Source organism: Bos javanicus, chromosome 8 (genome assembly GCF_032452875.1).
Source record: "Bos javanicus breed banteng chromosome 8, ARS-OSU_banteng_1.0, whole genome shotgun sequence".
NCBI lineage: Eukaryota > Metazoa > Chordata > Mammalia > Artiodactyla > Bovidae > Bos > Bos javanicus.
Genome location: NC_083875.1, coordinates 75527195 through 75549871, shown reverse-complemented (window position 1 = coordinate 75549871; position 22677 = coordinate 75527195). Strand labels below are relative to the sequence as shown.

Genomic DNA, 22677 nt, shown 5'->3' with positions numbered 1-22677 from the left:
TCCCCTCCAATCCCCATCATAACTTGCATCTCACAAGAAGAGGGGTAGAGGGTTGAGTGAGTCCTGAGAAGCAGCAGCATTGCTGTCTGTCCTCAGCGTCCAGCCCTCCTCCTGCCTTCTTCCACTGGTGTCTGAATATCCTATTAGGGTTCTGGCGGGTCCGGCCTTTCAGAGCCAAGGGTGCTACTCTGAGGCTCAGATATCCTACCTGAGGTCCAGCGCAGGTACAGAGGAGGACAGTAAGATATTTTAGCAGATGGGAGGTGGGGTGCACACCTCACTTCCTTATACTTTCATTAAGAAAGGAAACTATAAAACCATCAAGGGCAGAGGGAAGGCAGATCACCACCTGGCAGCCCTAACTCTAATAAGAAATACAGGATGTTTGTGAGATAAGTCACCAGGGGAATTACCAAATGGATGACAAATGCAAGTGGGTTCATAGTAGCTGTGACAGCACCCTGCCCCAGAAAGAGGGCCCAGGATCCGTCTCTGATTCAGTTTGTAGGTCTTCTGGTGCCTCTGCGCTCATTAAGTTTTTCTAGCTCCGACCATGGCATGCCCTCTCTAAACTCCATTATGTCCTCGCCCACAGGCGAGGGTCTGAAGGGCATGGAAGCCTGAGCTTGGCACCCGGACTGAGACCTGCCGCCACTTCTCCTCAGGTCTCCTTCACACGCCGCACTGGACTCACCACCATCCCTGAGACACGCTCCCTCCTGGACCTCTGCTCATGCTGCATCGAATACCTCTATCCTGCGTGCCTCCCTTCCCTCCCCTGGTTGCTTTCTTTCTGGCCACCATGGAAGGCCCTCCCCTTAGCTCTGCAAAGGCTTGGAGTGGAGCTGTGCTGCCTTCTCCATCTGGGCTGCTTCCAGGCCGCATAGTGCTTTCTAGTGAGGGGAGAGGAGTGCTTGCCTGTGTGCGGGCTCTCCCCGCCCCTGCGGCCCTGAGACCCACATCCCTCAGGCTTGACTCCCTTGTCTGCCTGACCACCAGGCTCCATGCTTCATCCACTGCACGGTTAGGGTGTGGAGCCAGAGCTGCTTCCTGTGGATCCATCAGCTCTCGGGACAGGACCCTTTGCTCCTGGCTTTCTGGCAAGTGAGAACCTGAGACGTGAAGCCTCCTTTCCCCTCCAGGCCAGGTCATGACCCCTGGGAACCTGCATGGCCTTCTCCCCTCTGCCCCCTCAAAGCTTCCTGCCCAGCAGAGACCCTACTTTAGTCCTGTGGTGGTTGATGGTCATAATACATGATGGTCTTTTGGACTGAGCCTCTTTCATGGTCTCAAAGTTTGAGTTTTGACCGTGACAGCCCCTACTGAGGCAATCGGTACCCCTCCTGCACACTGTTCCTGCTGAGGGAAGACTCCCAGAAGGGAGCAGCTTGCTGGTGGTCTCGCAATGGCCGGGCAGCAGAGCCAGGACAGAAATCACCTGCGGCCCCTGGAATGCCTCACCTTGCCATGTGTCTGTTCCTCACTGAGGAGCAGCTCCATTTCCACTTGGCAGTGTCCCCCGTGAGTCCCACTGGGTCACAAGAAGAGGACAGTGGCTTGGGAGTAGCAGCCTCAGAACCCCCAGGAGGCTGGCCCAGTTGTCATGGTTATGGGTAAAACCTGGCCTGAACGGAGGCCCCAGCTCCCATCAGAAGAGTCTCCGTCCAGCTTTGGAGTTTTTTCCCTCTTCCTTCTCATCTGTGCACAGTCGTGAGGTGGTTCTAAGCTGCTTGTCTGAGACCAAGAGTGGGCAGGTTTGGAGACAGCCCCTGGCACCCTCAGTGAGTGAGAGCCTCTGTTACCCTCCTTGGCTGCTTACCTGTGTCCCTGGGCCAGGCAGCTGATTCCTAAATGAGGCCAAGACTGTTAGAGTGAAGCAGGCTCCTGCATCTGCCCCGCTCCGGTGGACAGCTGCCTGGGCCTGAGGCATCCCCCTGGGTTGGTTTCCATCTTGATTGTCTGTTTGCCACCAGCCTCCCTGTCTTGCATTTCCTGCCTGAGCTGTCAGCACCCAGATTGAGGTATGCAGGAGTAGGGCTGCGGAGGGGTGGGACCGGCCCCATTCTGCAGCAGCCCCTTTCTCTGGGCACTGGGACCTTTGGTGGGACGGCTGTAGATATCCGCATCCCACCGCTGCTCATGTGCTGCCCCCGTGACTGGTCGTTTCCTTTGCCGTGTGTTTCCCCTTGCTCTGTCTGTGGCTCGCTCCAGCCTGCAGGGATCATGTTGAAGCAGCACTTACATGTACTTGCCTGAGCTGGTGAATTGCCTCCCTGGGCATTGTCCTGGGAAATGTCATTCCCCCGTGACTTTGTGATGGGGACTGACCACTTATTAGGAATGTGCCTTTGCCTTGGAAACCAGGGTGGCCACAGCCCAGACCCTTGCCTCTCTTCCTCACGTCTCTCCCTTGGAGCCATCCTTGTCTCTCTTTTCTTTTTTTCCTTCTAGTGGGGGCCCTTTGCTTTTCCTTGTTAATCCTGTTTGTAGCAAAGCAAGCTGAAGGAGGACCTCCTCTCTGTGATCTGCTTCTTGCTCTCCACCTGCTCCTCTTCTGTGCCCTTCACCTCCTAGAGAGAGAGAGGAATGCCGACCTTACAACTGCTGCGACTGCTGCCGCCGCTGCCACCACTGCCGCCACCCTGGTAATGTCCACATGCCCCCAAATCCAGTCCAGAGCCCAGGCGCTGCTGGACAGGGGGAAGCTGTGTAAATGATCCTGAGCATGTGCCATCCAGGGCCCTGGGGTTTCCCAGGCAGGGCCCTGGCCCCTGTGGGCTCACTGAGAAATGCTGAGGTTGGTGCGAGCCCCCCTGTTGTGCAAAGGTCAAAGAGACTGCATTAAAATCAAGCCGGAGTTGAGCTCATACTGTATGTATGTATACTTTTGTACCTTGCTTTTTTCCCTTAAATTGTATATCATCAGCATCTTCCCATGTTATTTCATAGTCTTCATAATCATCACTTTCCATGCCTTCATAATAGTTGAGCATGTAATTCTACCATAATTAGTGTAGACATTCCTCTGTTAGAAGGCCTTTAGGTAATTTTCACTTTCTCAGTAGTGTAAATAAGACTGTAATGAACATCTTTCAGTTTATGGCTTATTCTGTGCTGTTTCTTCCATATTTAGATTTATTTCTCTAGGCTAGATTTTCAGATACAAGACTATGGGTTCAGAAATGGTGTAAACATTTCTATGGTTTGTAATATAAGTGGCCAAATTGCTTTCTTGAAAATGAAGCCTTTATTTTCTGAGTGTTTTTCTGCAGAAAATCTCATCTCAGTGCCTTAGGCCCTGGGAGAGAGGCAGACATCCTGCTGTAGAACTGAAGTTTTAAAATTATTTTCTGTTTACCTTACCCAGAGTCCTTGCTTGGCTGTTCTATTAGCTCTGTTCTCTCTGAAGGGACCTTATGGCTCTGACCTGTGTTCTGGTCTGTCAGGGGCCAAGGATATGCCCTCTCTTGTGAGTAATTACTGTGGCAAACAAGAGGACTACCGCCCACCCCCAACGAACCCTGGAGGGCACGTTTCCTTCACTCACTGGGAGAAGAGCTTAAGTCTCTGATCCAGGTTTTATTGAGGGCCTTGTCTGAACTCAGGGCTCCTGTGTTATTAAGGTTCAAAGCCAGAGACCCAACTGCTGTGAAATAATGGGTCAGTGGATATTAGCCTGCCACAGACTCAGCGTTTGTGTAATCCCAGCAATTCTCTGGAGATCCCCTCACAGCCAGCCTGTCTACCCTCCGGAGGCTTGCCGGTCAGTCCTGCTACATGGCTGCCTGGCCAGAGTTTCCTCTGCTTGTCTGCCACCCATTTGTCCTGGGTCTTTCCTCTTGGAGTCTGAGGGGGCACAGAGAAGCATGCACAAGGATATATCTGCAGAGATTTCCACTGCCTGCAGACCTGCCTCTGGAGCTGTGGGCTCGAGAGCCTGTGGGTTACTGTAGCTATTGTGAAGGGGAGGAGTGGTGTGATGGGCAGGGGGTGTGTATAGGAGCAAAATTGTTTCTCCCGTCCCATAGAAATTCTGATTATTTGAGACTCTGGGCTTAGGGTTGGTGTTTCCAACCTCTTTGCTGCTGTGTTTTTGGTGGCGGAGGGGCCAGGTAGTCAGCCCCCATGCCATCATGATCAGGGGATATGTGTGCTGTGTACACACGAGGGCCTGACATCCAGGGAAGCCAGGGTGGTTTGGTGGGTCTTCTAGAAACTGTGAGAACTTGGGCAGTTGGCGCTGTGGCTTTCGGTAGTTGGTCATCTGTCTTCTCTTACCATCAGGGAAAGGCTGCACTTGCCTTAACCACAGGATTTGCCTGGTGATTAGACCAGATTCTGGTACCTCTCCTGGAAACCCCACGAAGGCTGCTCACAGGTGCAGCGCACAGGCCTGGGAACAAGTGAGGTGTGAAATGGGGAAGTGGAGTCCCCACCTTAGCCCTTCCGGAGAGGCATTCTCTGCTTGCCCCGTGTCATTGCCTAGTCTCCAGTAATCATGCCATAGCTTGCAGACTGGTCTTGCTGCCCTCAGTTGGCAAGTAGGGCACAAATTCCTCCTGGGCTTGCAAAACATAATTCTCATTTAAAACCTCAAGAGCTTCCTATGGCCTGAATAAAAAAGAGAAAGTCTTGATTATTTTAGCAAAGTTCCTAGCCTCCCTTTCCTGCCTCATGTTTTGGTCCACATCTACCTTCTTGTCTTAGTCTGGCTTCCCCAGTCTGTATTTCTGTAGCTCCTTGAATGCTATCTTTTCTCACAGGCTTTACAAATGCTGCTTGCTCATCTCGGAATATTCTTCTCATGCCTCCCAACTAAACTTGGCTAGCTTCTTCGAGGCCTTCTCTAATTTTCTATGATTGGGTTCGTGTTTCCACCTCTACTTCTCTGTATGTGCTGGGCTAGGGAGCTCCTTTCTCCTCCTTCCCCTTTAGCTAGCTGTCCACCCTAAAGAGCTCATCACTCCATAAAAATACAATTGCCTGTTTAACTTGGAACTTCTCAAAAGCAGAGCTTGTGTCTTTTCTTTTTCTGTATCCCTACTGCTAAGCAAAAAGTAGATACCCAATAAATGAGCAGAATCAATACAGAAAAAGAGGGAGAAACAGGGCCCTCTGGTCCTCTCCCATCTCCGGAGCAGGCTTTTCTTTTTTTATATAATTTAATTGAGATATAATTACATATCATACAATATACCTATTTAAAGTATATAATTCAGTAGCTTTTAGTATATTCAGAATTGGGCATCCATCAACCATGATCAATTTTAGAATATCTTTATTAAGCCAAAAAAACTCCCCTACACTTCTTAGCTATCAGTTAACTCCTCCATTCTCTCCCGCCCTAGTAGCTACAATTCTATATTCTGTCTCTGTGGATTTGCCTGTTCTGGACATTTCATATAAGTGCAACCTTATCTGTGATCCTTTGTGACTGATTTCTTTCACTTAGCATGATGTTTTCAAGGTTCATCCAATTTACAGCATGTAGCAGTACTTCATTCTTTTTATTGCAGAATAATGTTGAATTGTATGCATATACCATATTTTATTTGTCCACTTATCAGTTAATGGCCATTTGGGTTGTTTCCACTTTTTAGCTATCTAAAAAGTGCTGGACAGTGCTGCTGTGAACTTTATTTGAAAGTTTTTGTGTGGACATGTTTCCATTTCTCTTGAGTATATACGTGGGAGTAGAACTCCCACGTATATACTCTTTGTTTATCCATGTGAGGAACTCCAGACTGTCTTCTAAGATGGCAGCACGATTTTGTATTCCCACCAGCAGTGTATGAGGATTCTGAGTGGACATATTACTTGCTCTTATGTTTAGGGTACATGTTTAGGGCTCTCAAAAAAAGGTTTTAATGCCTTGGAGAGCCATCTGACACTGCTTGAGACATTTGTCCCTGCCACCCAGATCTGCCCAAAGGGCATCGGGTTTGCTGCATGAAGCGTCTGGAGAGCGTAGACTCTGCCAGGCCTCCCACCTCACGTGTCCTCACTCTTCCCCAGGCCAGCACACTGACCAGGCCCAGACTCCTGTCCCCTCTAGACTGATGGATGTTGGCCTCTCTTGACTGATACACCCACTTGTCAGTCACCCCACACATGGGGAAAGGGGTAGAACAGGTCTGCTCTTTGGGTTTCTCCTCCAGACTGCCGTTGGTCCTGGGGTTGGCACCAGCGGTGCCCATTCATGGTTCCATATTTCTAGTTCCTGTGGGAGGAAAATGCTTAGGGTAGTCTCATTCAGGTATCTGCTTAGGTCAATCAGTCATGGCCAACAGGCCAGGTCCTGTGCTTCAGACAAGGCCACCAACACCCTGCTCCTGTCACTGGGGAGCAGACCAACAGAAGGGAGCACTGGGCAGGGACTTGGGTGGGAGTCTGCTCCACAACTGGGAAAAGGCTTTGTTGGAACATTGCCTGTTCACTTGTTGGAAACATGTTCAATGGGGCTGAATTTTATCTCACAATATTCAGAGAAAGCTAACTCTCTGAGAATCTTAATGGGGCTGGAGGAGGAAGATGGAAACCACTAGATGCAGGCCTCTATTTCCAGGAGGTCGAAGGGTGTGGGAGAAGGAAGCAAATCAGATTTGGGGGTGAAAGTTGTTAACAAGATTGTTGAGATGATTAAAGGACACACCATGCTTGTAAAATACTTCCCTGTGCCTGGTGTATCAGATCCCCCCGAGAATATTAGCGGTGTGTTATTATAATAATAATAATGACAACAACTTCATATGCAGTTCCTAAACTTTGGTCTTTTTTTTTTTCTTGGTCTCAGGACTTACACAGAATTAGCTGAAGGCAGAATTCTAAATGGTTCTTAACTGGTGTGTGTGCCTGCATGCGTGCTCAGTTGTGTCCAACTCTTTGCGACGCCATGGTGCCTCTCTTTAACTGACAGAGCAGCCCAAGTACACCCCGAGTACCACAGGGCACAGCCTTCTCCCTTTACCATGCATGGTTAGAATGCTTTGTCACAGGCTGAAGAAAGGAGCTCTCATGTAAAATGTTTCATTTACTCTTTTGGGCTGCTCTTTCTGACTTCCTGGTACTTGTCTTTCTCAAGTGGTCTGTTGCCCTGAGTCACCCTCCTGACACTGGGGGCTGTGGCACCATCCGGGCACTCTGTCCTCACTCAGGCAGCCTGGTGGAGAGCCAGTGTCCAGGCCCTATCTTAGAGTCCTGGAGAGAAGATGTGCAGCACCCCACCTTAGAGACCGTACAGATACTGTAGGCCCTCGTGAGGCACATTTTCCCCCAAAGTAGAGGTCCTTGATCTTCTTGATCCTGAGAAAGACTGAAAAGTGAGGATTCTAGAGGGTTGGGCTCCAGCACCAGCTGTGTCATTTATGTGGCCTTAGTTTCTTCATGACAATGATGGGAGAATTCCAGCCAGGATGAGAGTATGGGTATTGAAGTGCTTGTGAATTAAGTGTAAGCATGATTGTGTCAATGATGTTACTGTCCTTACTAACCTGGGGCCTTGGTAACTGGTAAGAGCAGAGACCCATGAGAGGCCCCTTAGGTTGGAGTCTCCCCAAAGGGTTGCCATCTGCCATTGTATGTTGAAGTCCATCCATTTGTCTACTCATCCAGCCATCCATCCATCCATCCATCCAGTGGTTATATACTGAGCTCTTACTGTATGCCAGGCTATGTTCCAGGCCTGTTTCCAATGGGTGAAGAAACAGCAAAAAAAAAAAATTCCAGCGTTCATTGAGCTTAGGTTCTAATTGGGGAGACTGAAAATAAACGAGAAGTAAATAAAATATGAAGTACCTTTGCACCAACACACTTAATTCTTGTAGACCCCGTGGTTGGCATCCTGAAGGGGGTGTCCTCCTCTCTCATACACACTATCTCTACTGTGCCCTGTAGCTCACTGGTTCCACCCTACACTGTGAGCACTGGGAGGGCAGAGACTGACTTGAATTTGCCATATTTCCTGGTGCCTGGTTTAGTGACAAATACCTGGACCCAATGTGATGATCAAACCCTAGTCAACCACACAAAAGCAGGTAGAAGTGAAAAAGTCCCATTGTCAGCAGTTTCCTGATATCCTTCCTGGAATTAGCCTATATGTACTATAAGAATAAATAACACATCTGTTTAAACACCTTTCACCTAACAATACTATCTCAATGATCATTTCCTTTTAGAGCTTCCTTGTTTTTTTTTTTTTAAACAGCTCTATTCCATTATATGGATGCATCATGGTTTGTTGAAGCCGTTTCCTGATCATGCTTACGTCATTGTTTGCAGCCTTTTGCGTTGGTGAACATGTGGTGAAAAGAGTGAAAATGTTGTTCACCTGTCATTTGCACACTTGCAAGTCCTATAGAATAACTCCTAGAAGAGGGATTGCTGGTTCAGGGAATGCTATTCAGGATTGAGTTGTAAAGTGAGGGTAGAAAATGAGGCCCAGGAATGGTCTAAGGGCTACGTGAAGCAGACAGGTCACCAGTCCCCATGAGTGTTTGGCTGAAAGGCCTCATGGCATCTGATGGCACTTTTTTTTGTTTCTGCACCAGGCTGGAGAGTCCATGTTCAACCGCGCAAAGCTCCTCAATGTTGGCTTTAAAGAGGCCTTGAAGGACTATGACTACAACTGCTTTGTGTTTAGCGATGTGGACCTCATCCCAATGAACGACCATAACACCTACAGGTGCTTTTCACAGCCACGGCACATTTCTGTAGCAATGGATAAGTTTGGATTTAGGTAAGAGATGTTTACTGGAATCTGCAGAAAACATTTTTGTGTCTTCCATGACAACCAGGGAACACAGTTCCTCTAGCCCAGGAGTAGTGCCTCTTAGGCTTTGGAGGAGAATGCCTTTTGGGAGAACTGGGTGCTTTTGAAGCACATGTGTGTGAATGCTGTGTTAAGTCTCTTCAGAGTGCATGTGTGCTGAATGCTGTGCTAAGTCACTTCAGTCGTGTCTGACTCCTTGCACCCCTATGGACCATAGCCCACCAGGCCCCTCTGTCTGTGGGATTCTCTAGGCAAGAATCCTGGAGTGGCTTGTTATGCCCCACCTCCAGGGGATCTTCCTGGCCCAGTGATCGAACCCATGTCTCTTCCATCTCCTGCATTGGTAGGAGTTCTAGACCACTGGAGCCACCTGGGAAGTCCTTTGAAGCTCATCAGTTCAGTTCAGTCGCTCGGTTGTGTCTGACTCTTTGCGACCCCATGGACCACAGCACGCCAGGCCTCCCTGTCCACCACCAACTCCTAGAGTTTACTTAAACTCATCTCCATTGAGTTGGTGATGCCATCCAACCATCTCATCCTCTGTCATCCCCTTTTCCTCCTGCCCTCAATCTTTCCCAGCATCAGGATGTTTTCAAATGAATCAGCTCTTTGCATCAGGTGACCCAAGTATTCAAGTTTCAGCTTCAACATCAGTCCTTCCAATGAACACTCAGGACTGATCTCCTTTAGGATGGACTGGTTGGATCTCATTGCAGTCCAGGGGACTCTCAAGAGTCTTCTCCAACACCACAGTTCAAAAGCATCAATGCTTCAGCACTCAGCTTTCTTTAGAGTCCAGCTTTCACATCCATACATGAGTACTGGAAAAACCATAGCCTTGACTAGACGGACCTTTGTTGGCAAAGTAATGTCTCTGCTTTAGTACGCTGTCTAGGTTGGTCATGACTTTCCTTCCAAGCAGTAAGCATCTTTTAATTTCATGGCTGCAGTCACCATCTGCAGTGATTTTGGAGCCCAGAAAAATAAAGTCTGACACTGTTTCCACTGTTTCCCCATCTATTTTCCATGAAGTGATGGGACCGGATGCCATGATCTTAGTTTTCTGAATGTTGAGCTTTAAGCCAACTTTTTCACTCTCCACTTTCACTTTCATCACGAGGCTCTTTAGTTCTTCTTCACTTTCTGCCGTAAGGGTGGTGTCATCTACATATCTGAGGTTATTGATATTTCTCCCGGCAATCTCGATTCCATGCTTGTGCTTCATCCAGCCCAGCGTTTCTCATGATGTACTCTGCATACAAGTTAAATAAGCAGGGTGACAATATACAGCCTTGACGTACTCCTTTTCCTATTTGGAACCAGTCTGTTGTTCCATGTCCAGTACAGATTTCTGAAGAGGCAGGTTGGGTGGTCTGGTATTCCCATCCCACTTCTTTCAGAATTTTTCACAGTTTATTGTGATCCACACAGTCAAAGGCTTTGGCATAGTCAATAAAGCAGAAATAGATGTTTTTCTGGAACTCTCTTGCTTTTACAATGATCCAGCGGATGTTGGCAATTTGATCTCTGGTTCCTCTGCCTTTTCAAAAACCAGCTTGAACATCTGGAAGTTTGTGATCCACGTATTGCTGAAGCCTGGCTTGGAGAATTTTGAGCATTACTTTAGTAGTGTGTGAGATGAGTGCAGTTGTGTGGTAGTTTGAGCATTCTTTGACATCGCCTTTCTTTGGGATTGTCATGAAAACTGACCTTTTCCAGTCCTGTGGCCACTGCTGAGTTTTCCAAATTTGCTGGCATATTGAGTGCAGCACTTTCACAGCATCATCTTTCAGGATTCGAAATAGCTTCACTGCAATTCCATCACCTCCACTAACTTTGTTCATAGTGATGCTTTCTAAGGCCCACTTGACTTCCCATTCCAGGATGTCTGGCTCTAGGTCAGTAATCACACCATCATGATTATCTGGGTCGTGAAGCTCTTTTTCGTACAGTTCTTCGGTGTATTCTTGCTACCTCTTAATATCTTCTGCTTCTGTTAGGGCCATACCATTTCTGTCCTTTATTGAGCCCATCTTTGCATGAAATGTTCCCTTGGTATCTCTAATTTTTCTTGAAGAGATCTCTAGCCTTTCCCATTCTATTGTTTTCCTCTGTTTCTTTGCACTGCTCACTGAGGAAGGCTTTCTTCTCTCTCCTTGCTATTCTTTGGAACTCTGCATTCAGATGGAGAATAGTTATAGTTGGTTATTATTTAAGGAGGGAAGTGGAGTCCAGAAGCACCTATACCTCTGCACCTCCAGGTGAGAAGTGTTTATATTTGGGATGGTACTTATCTTCAGGCTCCAGGTGGTTGTATTACTTGATTTTCTTCTCCCCTTCCCCTCACAATTTGGGAAGCAAATTGGAGTCATCTTCCCTCAGTAATTTCTTAGACTTGGGTAATTGAGCAGATCTTCCTTGGCACTTTAAGAAGGAACACGGTTCTCTTTCCCTGCAAAGCACAGGCTTCTGCTTAAACACTGGGGCTCAGACTTTCCCACCAAAATGCCCCTTTGCGAGGAAGCTAGCTGATGCCTGTCCCCAGGAGCAGCAGTGTAATTAAAGCCTATTGTCATAGGTGGAAAATAGTCTTGTGGTCCATTTTTTTAATCTTAAAAAGTAAATTTGCATTTAATTCCATAATTTGTCCACGTTTGTATCAACATAAACTTAAGGCACCTGTCAGTTGGGTAACCTGACCTCTTCCTCCATGTTCTAAGTCAACCTGGAAGCTCCAAGAAGGTGTGCTGTGGGTACCTCGTGTGCTGAGCATCCCTGGCTCAGGCTTGACTACCACAGTACTGCAGGCCTGTGTGCCAACTGGCAGTCCCTCGGTATAGATACAGCAGCTTTCTTTCAGATTCATTTTATTTATTTTTTAAAGTTTATTTAATTTTTTGGCCATGCTGGGTCTTTGTTACTGCACATGGGCTTTCTCTAGTTGCAGGAAGCAGGGGCTACTTGTAGTGCACAGGCTTCTCATTGCAGTGGCTTCTCTTGTTGTGAGCACAGGCTCCAGGCACGAGGGCTTCAGTAGTTGTGGCTCACGGACTTAGTTGCTCTGCAACACATGGAATCTTCCTGGACCAGGAATCAAACCAGTTTCCCTTGGATTGCAAGGCACATCCTTAATCAGTGGACCACCAGGGAAGCCCCAAACTCATCTTGCTCTCATCATTTCTTTCTGTCCTCCCTTGCTGGGGGCATGAGGGTTGTGAGATGAACAGAGGATGCTCTGAAGTCCTTCCCCAAGATTAAAGCGTTCAGACCATAAACATCCTGTCTTAAAGGATGTAAACAGAACTTTGTACCCTCCTATCTTCCCCATCTCCCTCCCTGTTTGTGCATCTTCTCCTCTTTGAGACACACCGGTTCCTCTGAACTCTGCCCTTGAAGTGTGGTGGTGCTTACCTAATTCTTTACCACAGCATCATGTATATTTCACCCAGAACTAGTTAGGCTTGGGAGACGAGGCAGGAAGATAAGAGAAACCAGCAGAGACAGCAAAACCAAATCTGGTCAGAATAGCATATACTTCCCCTGTGCAGTGGCTGAGAGTCCACTTCTAAAAAAATCAGTCCACTGATTATGAAAAAGCCTTAATGGCCTGGTCACCTCTGGTTTTCAAACCCTCACATTATAAGTGCAGACTATAGTGTGCAGAATCAAAGGGGGATGACTTGATGCTTAAATGATGATACCTAATTACAAGTGGATTATAGCTGTGAAAAGAAGAGAAGCGAAAAGCAAAGGAGAAAAGGAAAGATATAAACATCTGAATGCAGAGTTCCAAAGAATAGCAAGAAGAGATGAGAAAGCCTTCTTCAGCGATCAATGCAAAGAAATAGAGGAAAACAACAGAATGGGAAAGACGAGAGATCTCTTCAAGAAAATCAGAGATGCCAAGGGAACATTTCATGCAAAGATGGGCTCGATAAAGGACAGAAATGGTATGGACCTAACAGAAGCAGAAGATATTAAGAAGAAATGGCAAGAATACACAGAAGAACTGTACAAAAAAGATCTTCATGACCCAGATAATCATGATGGTGTGATCACTGACCTAAAGCCAGACATCCTGGAATGTGAAGTCAAGTGAGCCTTAGAAAGCATCGCTACGAACAAAGCTAGTGGAGGTGATGGAATTCCAGTTGAGCTATTCCAAATCCTGAAAGATGATGCTGTGAAAGTGCTGCACTCAATATGCCAGCAAATTTGGAGAACTCAGCAGTGGCCACAGGACTGGAAAAGGTCAGTTTTCATTCCAATCCCTAAGAAAGGCAATGCCAAAGAATGCTCAAACTACCGCACAATTGTACTCATCTCACACGCTAGTAAAGTAATGCTCAAAATTCTCCAAGCCAGGCTTCAGCAATATTTGAACCGTGAACTTCGTGATGTTCAAGCTGGTTTTAGAAAAGGCACAGGAACCAGAGATCAAATTGCCAACATCCGCTGGATCATGGAAAAAGCAAGAGTTCCAGAAAAACATCTATTTCTGCTTTATTGACTATGCCAAAGCCTTTGACTGTGTGGATCACAATAAACTATGAAAAATTCTGAAAGAGATGGGAATACCAGACCACCTGATCTGCCTCTTGAGAAATTTGTATGCAGGTCAGGAAGCAACAGTTAGAACTGGACATGGAACAACAGACTGGTTCCAAATAGGAAAAGGAGTACGTTAAGGCTGTATATTGTCACCCTGTTTATTTAACTTCTATGCAGAGTACATCATGAGAAACGCTGGGCTGGAAGAAACACAAGCTGGAATCAAGATTGCTGGGAGAAACATCGATAACCTTAGATATGCAGATGACACCACCCTTATGGTAGAAAGTGAAGAGGAACTAAAAAGCCTCTTGATGAAGGTGGAAGTGGAGAGTGAAAAAGTTGGCTTAAAGCTCAACATTCAGAAAACTAAGATCATGGCATCCGGTCCCATCACTTCATGGAAAATAGATGGGGAAACAGTGGAAACAGTGTCAGACTTTATTTTTCTGGGCTCCAAAATCACTGCAGATGGTGACTGCAGCCATGAAATTAAAAGACGCTTACTCCTTGGAAGAAAAGTTATGACCAACCTAGACAGCATATTCAAAAGCAGAGACATTACTTTGCCAACAAAGGTCGGTCTAGTCAAGGCTATTTCCAGTGGTCATGTATGGATGTGAGAGTTGGACTGTGAAGAAAGCTGAGCGCCGAAGAATTGATGCTTTTGAACTGTGATGTTGGAGAAGACTCCTGAGAGTCCCTTGGACTGCAAGGAGATCCAACCAGTCCATTCTGAAGGAGATCAGCCCTGGGATTTCTTTGGAAGGAATGATGCTAAAGCTGAAACTCCAGTACTTTGGCCACCTCATGTGAAGAGTTGACTCATTGGAAAAGACTGATGCTGGAAGGGATTGGGGGCCAGAGGAGAAAGGGACGACAGAGGATGAGATGGCTGGATGGCATCACTGACTCGATGGACATGAGTCTGAGTGAACTCCGGGAGTTGGTGATGGACAGGGAGGCCTGACGTGCTGCGATTCATAGGGTCCCAAAGAGTCGGACACGACTGAGCGACTGATCTGATCTTTGATTCATTAAAGCAGGCCCCCAGGGATCTTTGCTTGTGTATGCTTGCATTCAGAATTCTGGAACGTATTTGAAAATAATAACTGCATCTTTTTTTTCATACATTTTGTATGGTTTGGCTGACTTCCCCCTCAAAGTCTGAGTTAGAGTTTTCCTTAATTTGTGTGATGGGTTTTGGTCTCTTTGGATTCCAGTAAAAGCCCAGTTGTGGTTTGGAGGTACACACAGGGCTGTCACAGAATCGCAGCCTTTATAAAGCCCACAGGAAAGCCTTTGCTTGCCCTCTGGGCACATCCAGATTCTTAACATTTCTCGTCAGTTCTTCCTCTGTGTCCCTCAGGAGTCCACGATTCATAACCACTGAAATATTGAAATGCAGAATGGTTTGGAAGGATGAAAGCCCAGATGCCCTGCTGCTTGAAAATGGGTCAAAATAGATTCATCATCATACATTTTGCCAAGTCAGGATGTGGTAGAATTTTCCAAGAAAATTTTTATTTTAGCAAATTTTGTCTTGACTGTTGGGGTCAGTGTTCAAGTCAGTATACCTTTGGAAGAATGAAAGAAGACTGTTGATGGGCCAGGGGTGGGAAGGGGGGCATGACAAGGTGGGCACAGGAGATTCTAAAGCAGTCTCAGTTTCTGGGACCTTCTGGAGAAGAATTTCTGACCCATGGAAAGCAGGTTCTCAAGCAGTGCAGAACTGGGCCTCTGTATTTGTCACTGACTGATTGTCTAGATTACCAGTGTTCTTGGAAAGTGCAAGATTCTGCTTTTTGATATCTGTGTCTTCTCTGAGATAATCTGAGTCTGATATGAAAACAAAACAAAGGAAACCCTCATAAATCCCTAACTTAAAAGTTCCAGGGAATAAAAATAACTTTAGAAGTGTTTATATATCTTTAAAAAATAATAAGACCCTGATGCTGGGAAAGATTGAAGGCAGGAGCAGAAGGGTCGACAGAGGATAAGATAGTTGGCTGGCATCACTGACTTGACGGACATGAGTTTGAGAAAGCTCCAGGAGTTGATGATGGACAGGGAAGCCTGGCATGCTGCAGCCCATGGGGTCACAAAGAGTTGGAGACGGCTGAGTGACTGAACTGATTGATTTTTGGCAGTGCTGGGTCTTCGTTGCTGCACGTGGGCTTTTCTCTAGTGGCGGCGAATGGGGCTAACTCTTCACCGCAGTGCGTGGGTCTCTCATTGTGGTGGCTTCTCTTGTTGCAGAGCATGGGCTCGAGGCACACGAGCTCCAGTAGTTGCGGTTCTTGGGCTTGAGAGCACAGGCTCAATAGTTGTGGCGCAGAGCTTAGTTGTTCCGAGACATGTGAGGTCTTCCTGGACCAGAGATTGAACCCATGTCTCCTGCATTGGGGAAATCCCAGAAGTATTTATATTTTGAGTGAACTTTATTAAAGAATAAATACTAACTACTGGTCCTCTGTGTGTGCGTGTGTATGGTTTTTTTCCCCAGCCTACCTTACGTGCAGTATTTTGGAGGTGTCTCTGCTCTAAGTAAACAACAGTTTCTCAGCATCAATGGATTTCCTAATAACTACTGGGGCTGGGGAGGTGAAGATGATGACATTTATAACAGGTAAGAGTCACAACTTAGATCTCGTGCTTCCCTGTCTCCCTTCACTTCTAGTTTTTCTATCCGTGCTTGGTTATTTTGCAAGGATTGACCCTGAGGAGAGATGCAATCCCCACTGAGCCTGAATTCTTAGGTGAGCCCTGCTGTAGATGCTCCAGGTGATAAAGAGTGTCTTAAGAGACACACCATGAGAACCCTTAACGAAACTGGAAAGCATCTGAAAATAAGCATGTGTGTAACTCTGATGTGCACTTGAAGGTTTTAACCTACCTGCATTAGGAACAAAAACAACAAAAAACGCAACCTGTACTCACTGCTGTATTTAAATGGATAACCAGTAAGATCCTATTGTATAGCACATGGGACTCTGCTCAATGTTATGTGGCAGCCTAGATGGGAGGGAAGTTTGGGGAAGAATGGATACATGTATATGATGTGTAGCTGAGTCCCTTCTTTGTCCACCTGAAACTATGGTAACATTTTTAATTGGCTATACACCAATACAAAAAAAAGTTTTAAAACATTAAAAAGTATCTTTAGGAAACCCAGCTTCTGTGATTTTTGCCTTAGCCTTCTGGAAAATGTAAAATGAGAAACATGTGAAGGGGTGAATCACACGACATGGCCATCCACACCCTGGGGCTCTTCATGAGTTGGTAAAACTTTATTATGTGAGTTGTCATCACAGATGGTAAAAAAAACCATCTGTCAGTGGCATTTGAAAGCACATTCTGCTTGGTTTTTCCTGGCAGTGGAGTCTTCACCCCTGCTGGATGTAGGCAAAAAGCACCTTCTCCCTCTGGGAGCCAACCTGAACTTGCCACTGAGTTTGAAACCAGAATACCCCCTGGTGCCTTCCTGAACTGGAGTACATTAATTTCATCATTAACAGAAGATGTCTTTCAGAGCCACATCCAAGTCACTTAAGATTAGCTTTGCAGCATAGACCCAAGTCTTTAACACAGTCCTTGAAGAAAATTTGAATTTTAGAGATTGATTATCAATATGCAGAACACTGGGCCAGGCAGGACCGGTGGGGAGGAAGACACTGAAGCCCTGAAGAGGGATTCCAGACAGAAACAGACCTCCTTTCATAGCACTGCACCCATGCGGGGCCCCTGTGACGGTGTACAAGACTGACGTGCTGCACAGACCTGAGTGATCAGAAAAGTCTCCAGGAGGGAGCCCCGAGGACGAACTCCTGAGGGTGGGGGAACAGAAGCATCAGTGGTTATGGAGGAGCTTTCTGTCCTTTCTTTAAAAAAAAGTTTTTAAAATTTTTAAATTGAGGTATAGTTGATGTACAATGTATGTTTCAGATGTACAACATAGTAATTCACAATTTTTAAAGGTTATATTCCATGTATGGTCATTATAAAACTTTGGCTATAGTCCCAGTGCTGTGTAATATATCCTTGTGGCTTATTTGTCGTACGGGAAGTGGACATGTTAGTCACTCAGTCATGTCTGACTCTTTGCAACCCCATGGACTGTAGCCTGCCAGGCTCCTCTGTCCATGGAATTCTCCAGACAAGAATACTGGAGTGGGTAGCCATTCACTTCTGCAGGGGATCTTCCCAACCCAGGGATCAAACCTAGGTCTCCTGCATTGCAGGCAGATTCTTTACCATTTGAGCCACCAGGGAAGCTATATTTATCTTATACGTAGTGGTTTTTACCTCTTAAACCCTTATGCCTATCTTGCTTCTCCTCCTGGAGCAGTTTTCCTGAAAGGTAAAGAACCTAACTCTTACTCTGTACCAGCTTGCTTTTGCTAGGCCCTAGCTCAGCACCTAGGGAGGCCGGGCTGGGAACCTTTAAGTCACCTCAGACCAGCCATTTCTGCCTCTCGGCTTAGTGTTGTATTCTTCCTGTCAAGACTTTGGTTGGTATTCCTCATTCCTTTCTCCTTCAGAACCCACACAGAATCTTCCACTGTGATCTGGCTGCCTCTAGTCTTGTTCCCGCTTTCCATTATTATACTGCCTAACAGAGAGACTTCCCGTTGGCCAACTCTGTGTATGGTGTTGGGAAACACAGCATATAGTGAGCTCTCCATATCTGCAGATTACACATCCCCACAGATTCAACGCACCTTCAATCAAAAATATTCAGGGGGGGAGAAGAATTCCAGAAAATTCCAGAAAACAAAACTTGAAATCGCTGTGCACCTGAAACTATTTCCATAACATTTACATTGTATTTATAACTCTACATATCATTCACACTATATTAGGTATTATAAGTTATCTAGAGGTGATGTAAAGTATATGGGAGGATGAGGACGTGCATAGGTTATATGGAAATGCTACACATTTTACATAAGGGACTTGAGCAACCACGGGGAAGGAGGTTGTCCAGGAACCAATCCCCTGGGGATACCAAGGGATGACTGTGTTATATCCCTTTCAGACATTGGCCCTGTTCTGGGAGATGCTCTGGAAGGCTTCCATGATACAGTCTCTGCCCTTCTTTCCTGCTTCACCTCTGGCCACTTCCTACCCCAAACTTTGATGCTCCCAGAGGGCACTACGCTTGCTCTCACCTCCCTGCCTTTGCCTGTGCTGTCCTGACTGCCCAAAATGTTCTGGCAAACACCCACTCATCTTCAGGGCTTGGCTCTGCCCAGTCTAGATCAGGTGGAGTTGGTTGCTTCTCCCTCTGTGCTGAGCATCCCCACGCCCACCTCCTCCCCTTCGTCCTGGCCCCTATGGCCCTACGTTCTAAGCATCCACATCATAAATTCCACGAGGGCAGACACCCCCAGTGCCTGGCACAAGATAGTCCCCCCACAAGATCTAGAACCAAGGGTAAAAGGTTATGAGGAAGGGGTGTGAGTTTTAACTGCTGCCTGTACACTGGGCTGGGGTGTGGGTTGGTGAGACCAGCTGGCAGGATAGGATGGTAGATGGGACAAAAGTCTTGCAGCTGGGGCTGTGGGACCTGGGTCTTGTGGCAGCTCTGTGATGACCACTTGTCCCTTTGCTCCTTACAGATTAGCTTTTAGAGGCATGTCTGTGTCTCGCCCAAATGCTGTGATCGGGAAGTGTCGGATGATCCGCCACTCGAGAGACAAGAAAAATGAACCTAATCCTCAGAGGTGTGTTCTCTTTTATTCTCTCCCCTGTGTGTGTTTCCTTCTTCCGCCTTCAGGTGGGGCTGGCTGCAGGAATGGGGCTCTGGAGTGGGCTCTGTGCCTCAAGGGAAAACAGGTTCTATCCACAGGGCAGGGTTGGAGTAGGAGGGAGGTGGTGGTGGTGGTGGTGATTTAGTCACTCAGTTGTGTGTGACTCTGCGACCCCACGGACTGTAGCCCACCAGGCCCCTCTGTCCATGGGATTTCCCAGGCAAGAATACTGGAGTGGGTTGCCACTTCCTTCTCCAGAGGATCTTCCCGACCCTGGGATTAAACCTGCATCTCCTATATTGGCAGGTAGATTCCTTACTGATGAGCCACCGGAGAAGCCTAGTAGGAGGGAAAAGGGGCCATTAAAGTCCACACATTTAAAGTTTTTAGTTTTGTTTTTGCTTTTTTTTTTTTAAGATTTTTGTTTTGGCTTCAAACCCTTTGTCTGTTTGTTCCTTATAGGTTTGACCGAATTGCACATACAAAGGAGACAATGCTCTCTGATGGTTTGAACTCACTCACCTACATGGTGTTAGAGGTCCAGAGGTACCCGTTGTATACCAAAATCACAGTGGACATCGGGACGCCGAGCTAGCATTTTGGTGCACTGATCAGAGACCTGAAAATGGCCAGGGACCTCTGCTGTGTCTCTGCCTGTGTGCTGGGCTGGTCCCTCTCATTCTCACAATCAGTGATAGGCCCTCTCTGCTCATCATTCAGACGCCTTTCCGGACGACCAGGACAAGTGGGATATATTGCCCCCAACTTGGCTCAGCATGTGACTTGTCAGCCCCACGAGGTGTATGTAAGCATAGAAACCATCAGCCTTTGGAGGCTCTCGGCATGTTCATGATTCACCCCAAAGAATCAAAGCTGTGCACAGCTCCAAATCTGGTGACTGTGGGACTCATCCCCAGCAAAACAAAAAACAAAAAACTGCTAATTTGTTGTGATATAGGTAAGAGTTTTGCTTTAAATCATGGTATTCTTACTTTGTGAAAAATTGGAGAGTGCTGCTGAAATCGGATTGGTGTGGTGTTTTTCCGTTGTCGTGTTTTAACAGAAAAACACCCAGTTTCAACCATTCTCATGTTATCACCCCCAACCCTCGACCCTCTCTCCATGATATGCAACTATTACAATCACTGTGTATGTGTGTCTTTTCTTAGCAAAAGAATTTTAAAACTTGAGGCTTGAATTCCAAGGCCACTTTAGCCACCAGAGCAAAAGCCTTGGGTGTTCTCACAGTCAGTGGCCTTTCTCCAAATGTCTGATTTCTGAATGTAAATCCTTTTTTTAAATAGCATTTGTAGTATTTTAAAGAAAGAACAAATCAGATCCTCCTTATGGTCTAGCTTGATTTTTGTGTTGATCCAGAATGGCATAGTCTTTAGTCATGGCAATTTATTTTTCTGAGCATGCTATATAAACTTGAATTTCCTATGTATTTTTATTGTGTTTTACATGTGGGGATGGGGATTGAGGATTTTTTAGGGGGAAAAATAACGTATGCTGTAGTGGCCCCACATGGGCCTCGGATGGAGCTGGCAGGCCAGGTTTTCTGAAGAACATAGACATCTTTGGGTCCTTCGGTGAGAGCTAAGGCGCCCCATGAGCGCTGTCAAGCTGGACTCTGCGGGGGAGGCAGACATCTTGGCCTGCCTGGCAGAGTTCCCCACCTCACCACCTCCCTGCCCTCCCCAGGTGGGCAGGGCCAGGGAACAACCCCCACCTCAGACTGATCCCAGCAACCCTCTTAGGCCCCAGGCTGTGGAGCTGGAAATGACAGCCATCAGATTGTTTACTGGCCTTCCATCTGCCCCCGGGGGCTGCCTTCCAGGCACCGTTGGCTGAGCTGCCTGGCCCACCTTGCAGGACCGGTTTTCTGTCCTCCTCCTCTTCCTGCCTCCCTTGTGCTGCCTTTCTCTTCCCTCCCTCCCCCTTTTTGTTCCATTGCCTCTTGCCTGTTTCCTAAAACTGGCCTGTGGCACTCAGGGTCAAACAGACTGTCCATTCTCCAGCATGAATGTGCCTTTTAATTAGAGATCTAGAGAGCAGTTCAGCTGAACACACCCACATTCCTCCCACGGCCACTCTGGTGCCGAAAGCGTCCCATCCCCCCTCAGGTTTTAGCAGGTGCTCCTACCCCAGAGAGGCTGACTCACAGTGGATGTCTTCCCCAAGCCCACCTCTGCTACTGGAGGTTTTATTTAGCCTGCCTGGGTGAGATGCACAAGGCAGTTCCTGCCACTGGGCACGAGTGCTGGGTCCAGGCTGGGCTGAGGGCTTAAAATTCAGCTTTCTAATCCCAGGGTTAACCTTTCAGCTGGGGGCAGCCTAGAAACCAGCCCTCAGTGTGGGTGAACTGGTGCCTGGCCCCAATCATACCTGTGCCTTTATTGCTTTGAGCATCTCATGCTATTACCTGGTTCTTTTTCCAGAAACCTTTGTGTTGGTTACAAATTATTTTCCACTGTAGCTGGGCTATGCAAAGAGTATTCTGTCTGTCAATTCCCCACTCCTTAATAACGATGTTGTTAAAGCCAGGAATAGCCCTGACAGGAAGCTTTGGGAAATGCAAAGAATGAAGACCTCACTTTCTGTTCCCAGATCCTGACTTTTCCAAAGTGCCTTAAAAGAAAGGAGACAAGTATCCTGGGTGGTAACCTTTTTGTTACTTTACTTTTAAAAATTAAATTCTGACTTTTTTTTTCTTTTTTGTTTTCCTATTACATTTTCTTTCATGTTCCATTGTAATAGTCAAATCTGTGGTTCATTCTCAGGACCACCGGAGACACTGCTTCATCACCCATTCCCCGTTTGCTCATCTCCTGGTGCGCTCATGGGGTCCACCTGGGCCCAGGGTTAAGCCTAGCCCTGGTCTGGTTCATCAGATGCTGCAGCGCTTACTTCCTCCCTGGGGAGTTGAGTACTGAGGGTTCAGGAACATTTCCTTCACCTAGAAGTTGTCACCATGATATTGTCACGTGCCCTTCTCTGTTTCTGTCCATTCTGTTGCTGGTGACCCTCTAAGGTGGCCTTTGGGAAAGGTCAGAGGGCAGAGGTGGCGCAAGAGGGTAAAGGAAATGCTGGTGCTGCCCCCTCAGGGCCTCTGCTGACCAGTGGTGGGGGGGTGGGCTGGAGGGAGGGGAGCCTTCCTGTCCTAGAGACCTGTGTGCTGTGTATTTTGATTTCCCATGTACACAAATGTATGTATTTACCATTGTAAGTGGGTGAATGTCTGACGTTGGTGTTCAAAACAGAACTGTATTTTTGCCTTTAAAATCCAGTAATATAACGTGAATAAATGACCCTATCTTTGTAACGGCAGGTGGTCTCTCTTCTGATGTAAGGGGTTAGGTTCCTCCAAAGCTGGAGGGCAGTGATGGGGGCTGCCTGCTGGGAGGGTCTGAGGAAAGCAGGGCTGTACCTCCTCCGCCTGCCTCACTGTGTTGGGGGCAGAGCTGGGGGCTTGGGTGAGGGGAGGAGATGTTATCTCACCTGCCTAGGATCACACGCACCTTACTGGAATCAGCCGTTTCCCTATTTGAGTCTCATACGGATATCCGTAAAATGGGAATAGTAACACACACACTTTCTGAGGCT

At 47.0% G+C, this 22677-nt stretch overlaps 1 protein-coding gene across 1 annotated transcript in view; it reads left to right on the top strand.

Annotated features, from left to right (window-relative positions):
- The window catches only part of B4GALT1 (beta-1,4-galactosyltransferase 1), a 56058-nt gene extending 33662 nt beyond the window's left edge, over positions 1 to 22396 (top strand). Inside the window, exons 3-6 of the mRNA XM_061425919.1 lie at positions 8547 to 8734; positions 15825 to 15947; positions 18940 to 19044; positions 19534 to 22396. Of these exons, the coding sequence (XP_061281903.1) occupies positions 8547 to 8734; positions 15825 to 15947; positions 18940 to 19044; positions 19534 to 19666 (549 nt within the window). The 3' untranslated portion in view covers positions 19667 to 22396. The remainder of the gene's footprint in view (positions 1 to 8546; positions 8735 to 15824; positions 15948 to 18939; positions 19045 to 19533) is intronic.
- Positions 22397 to 22677: the final 281 nt, after the last annotated feature.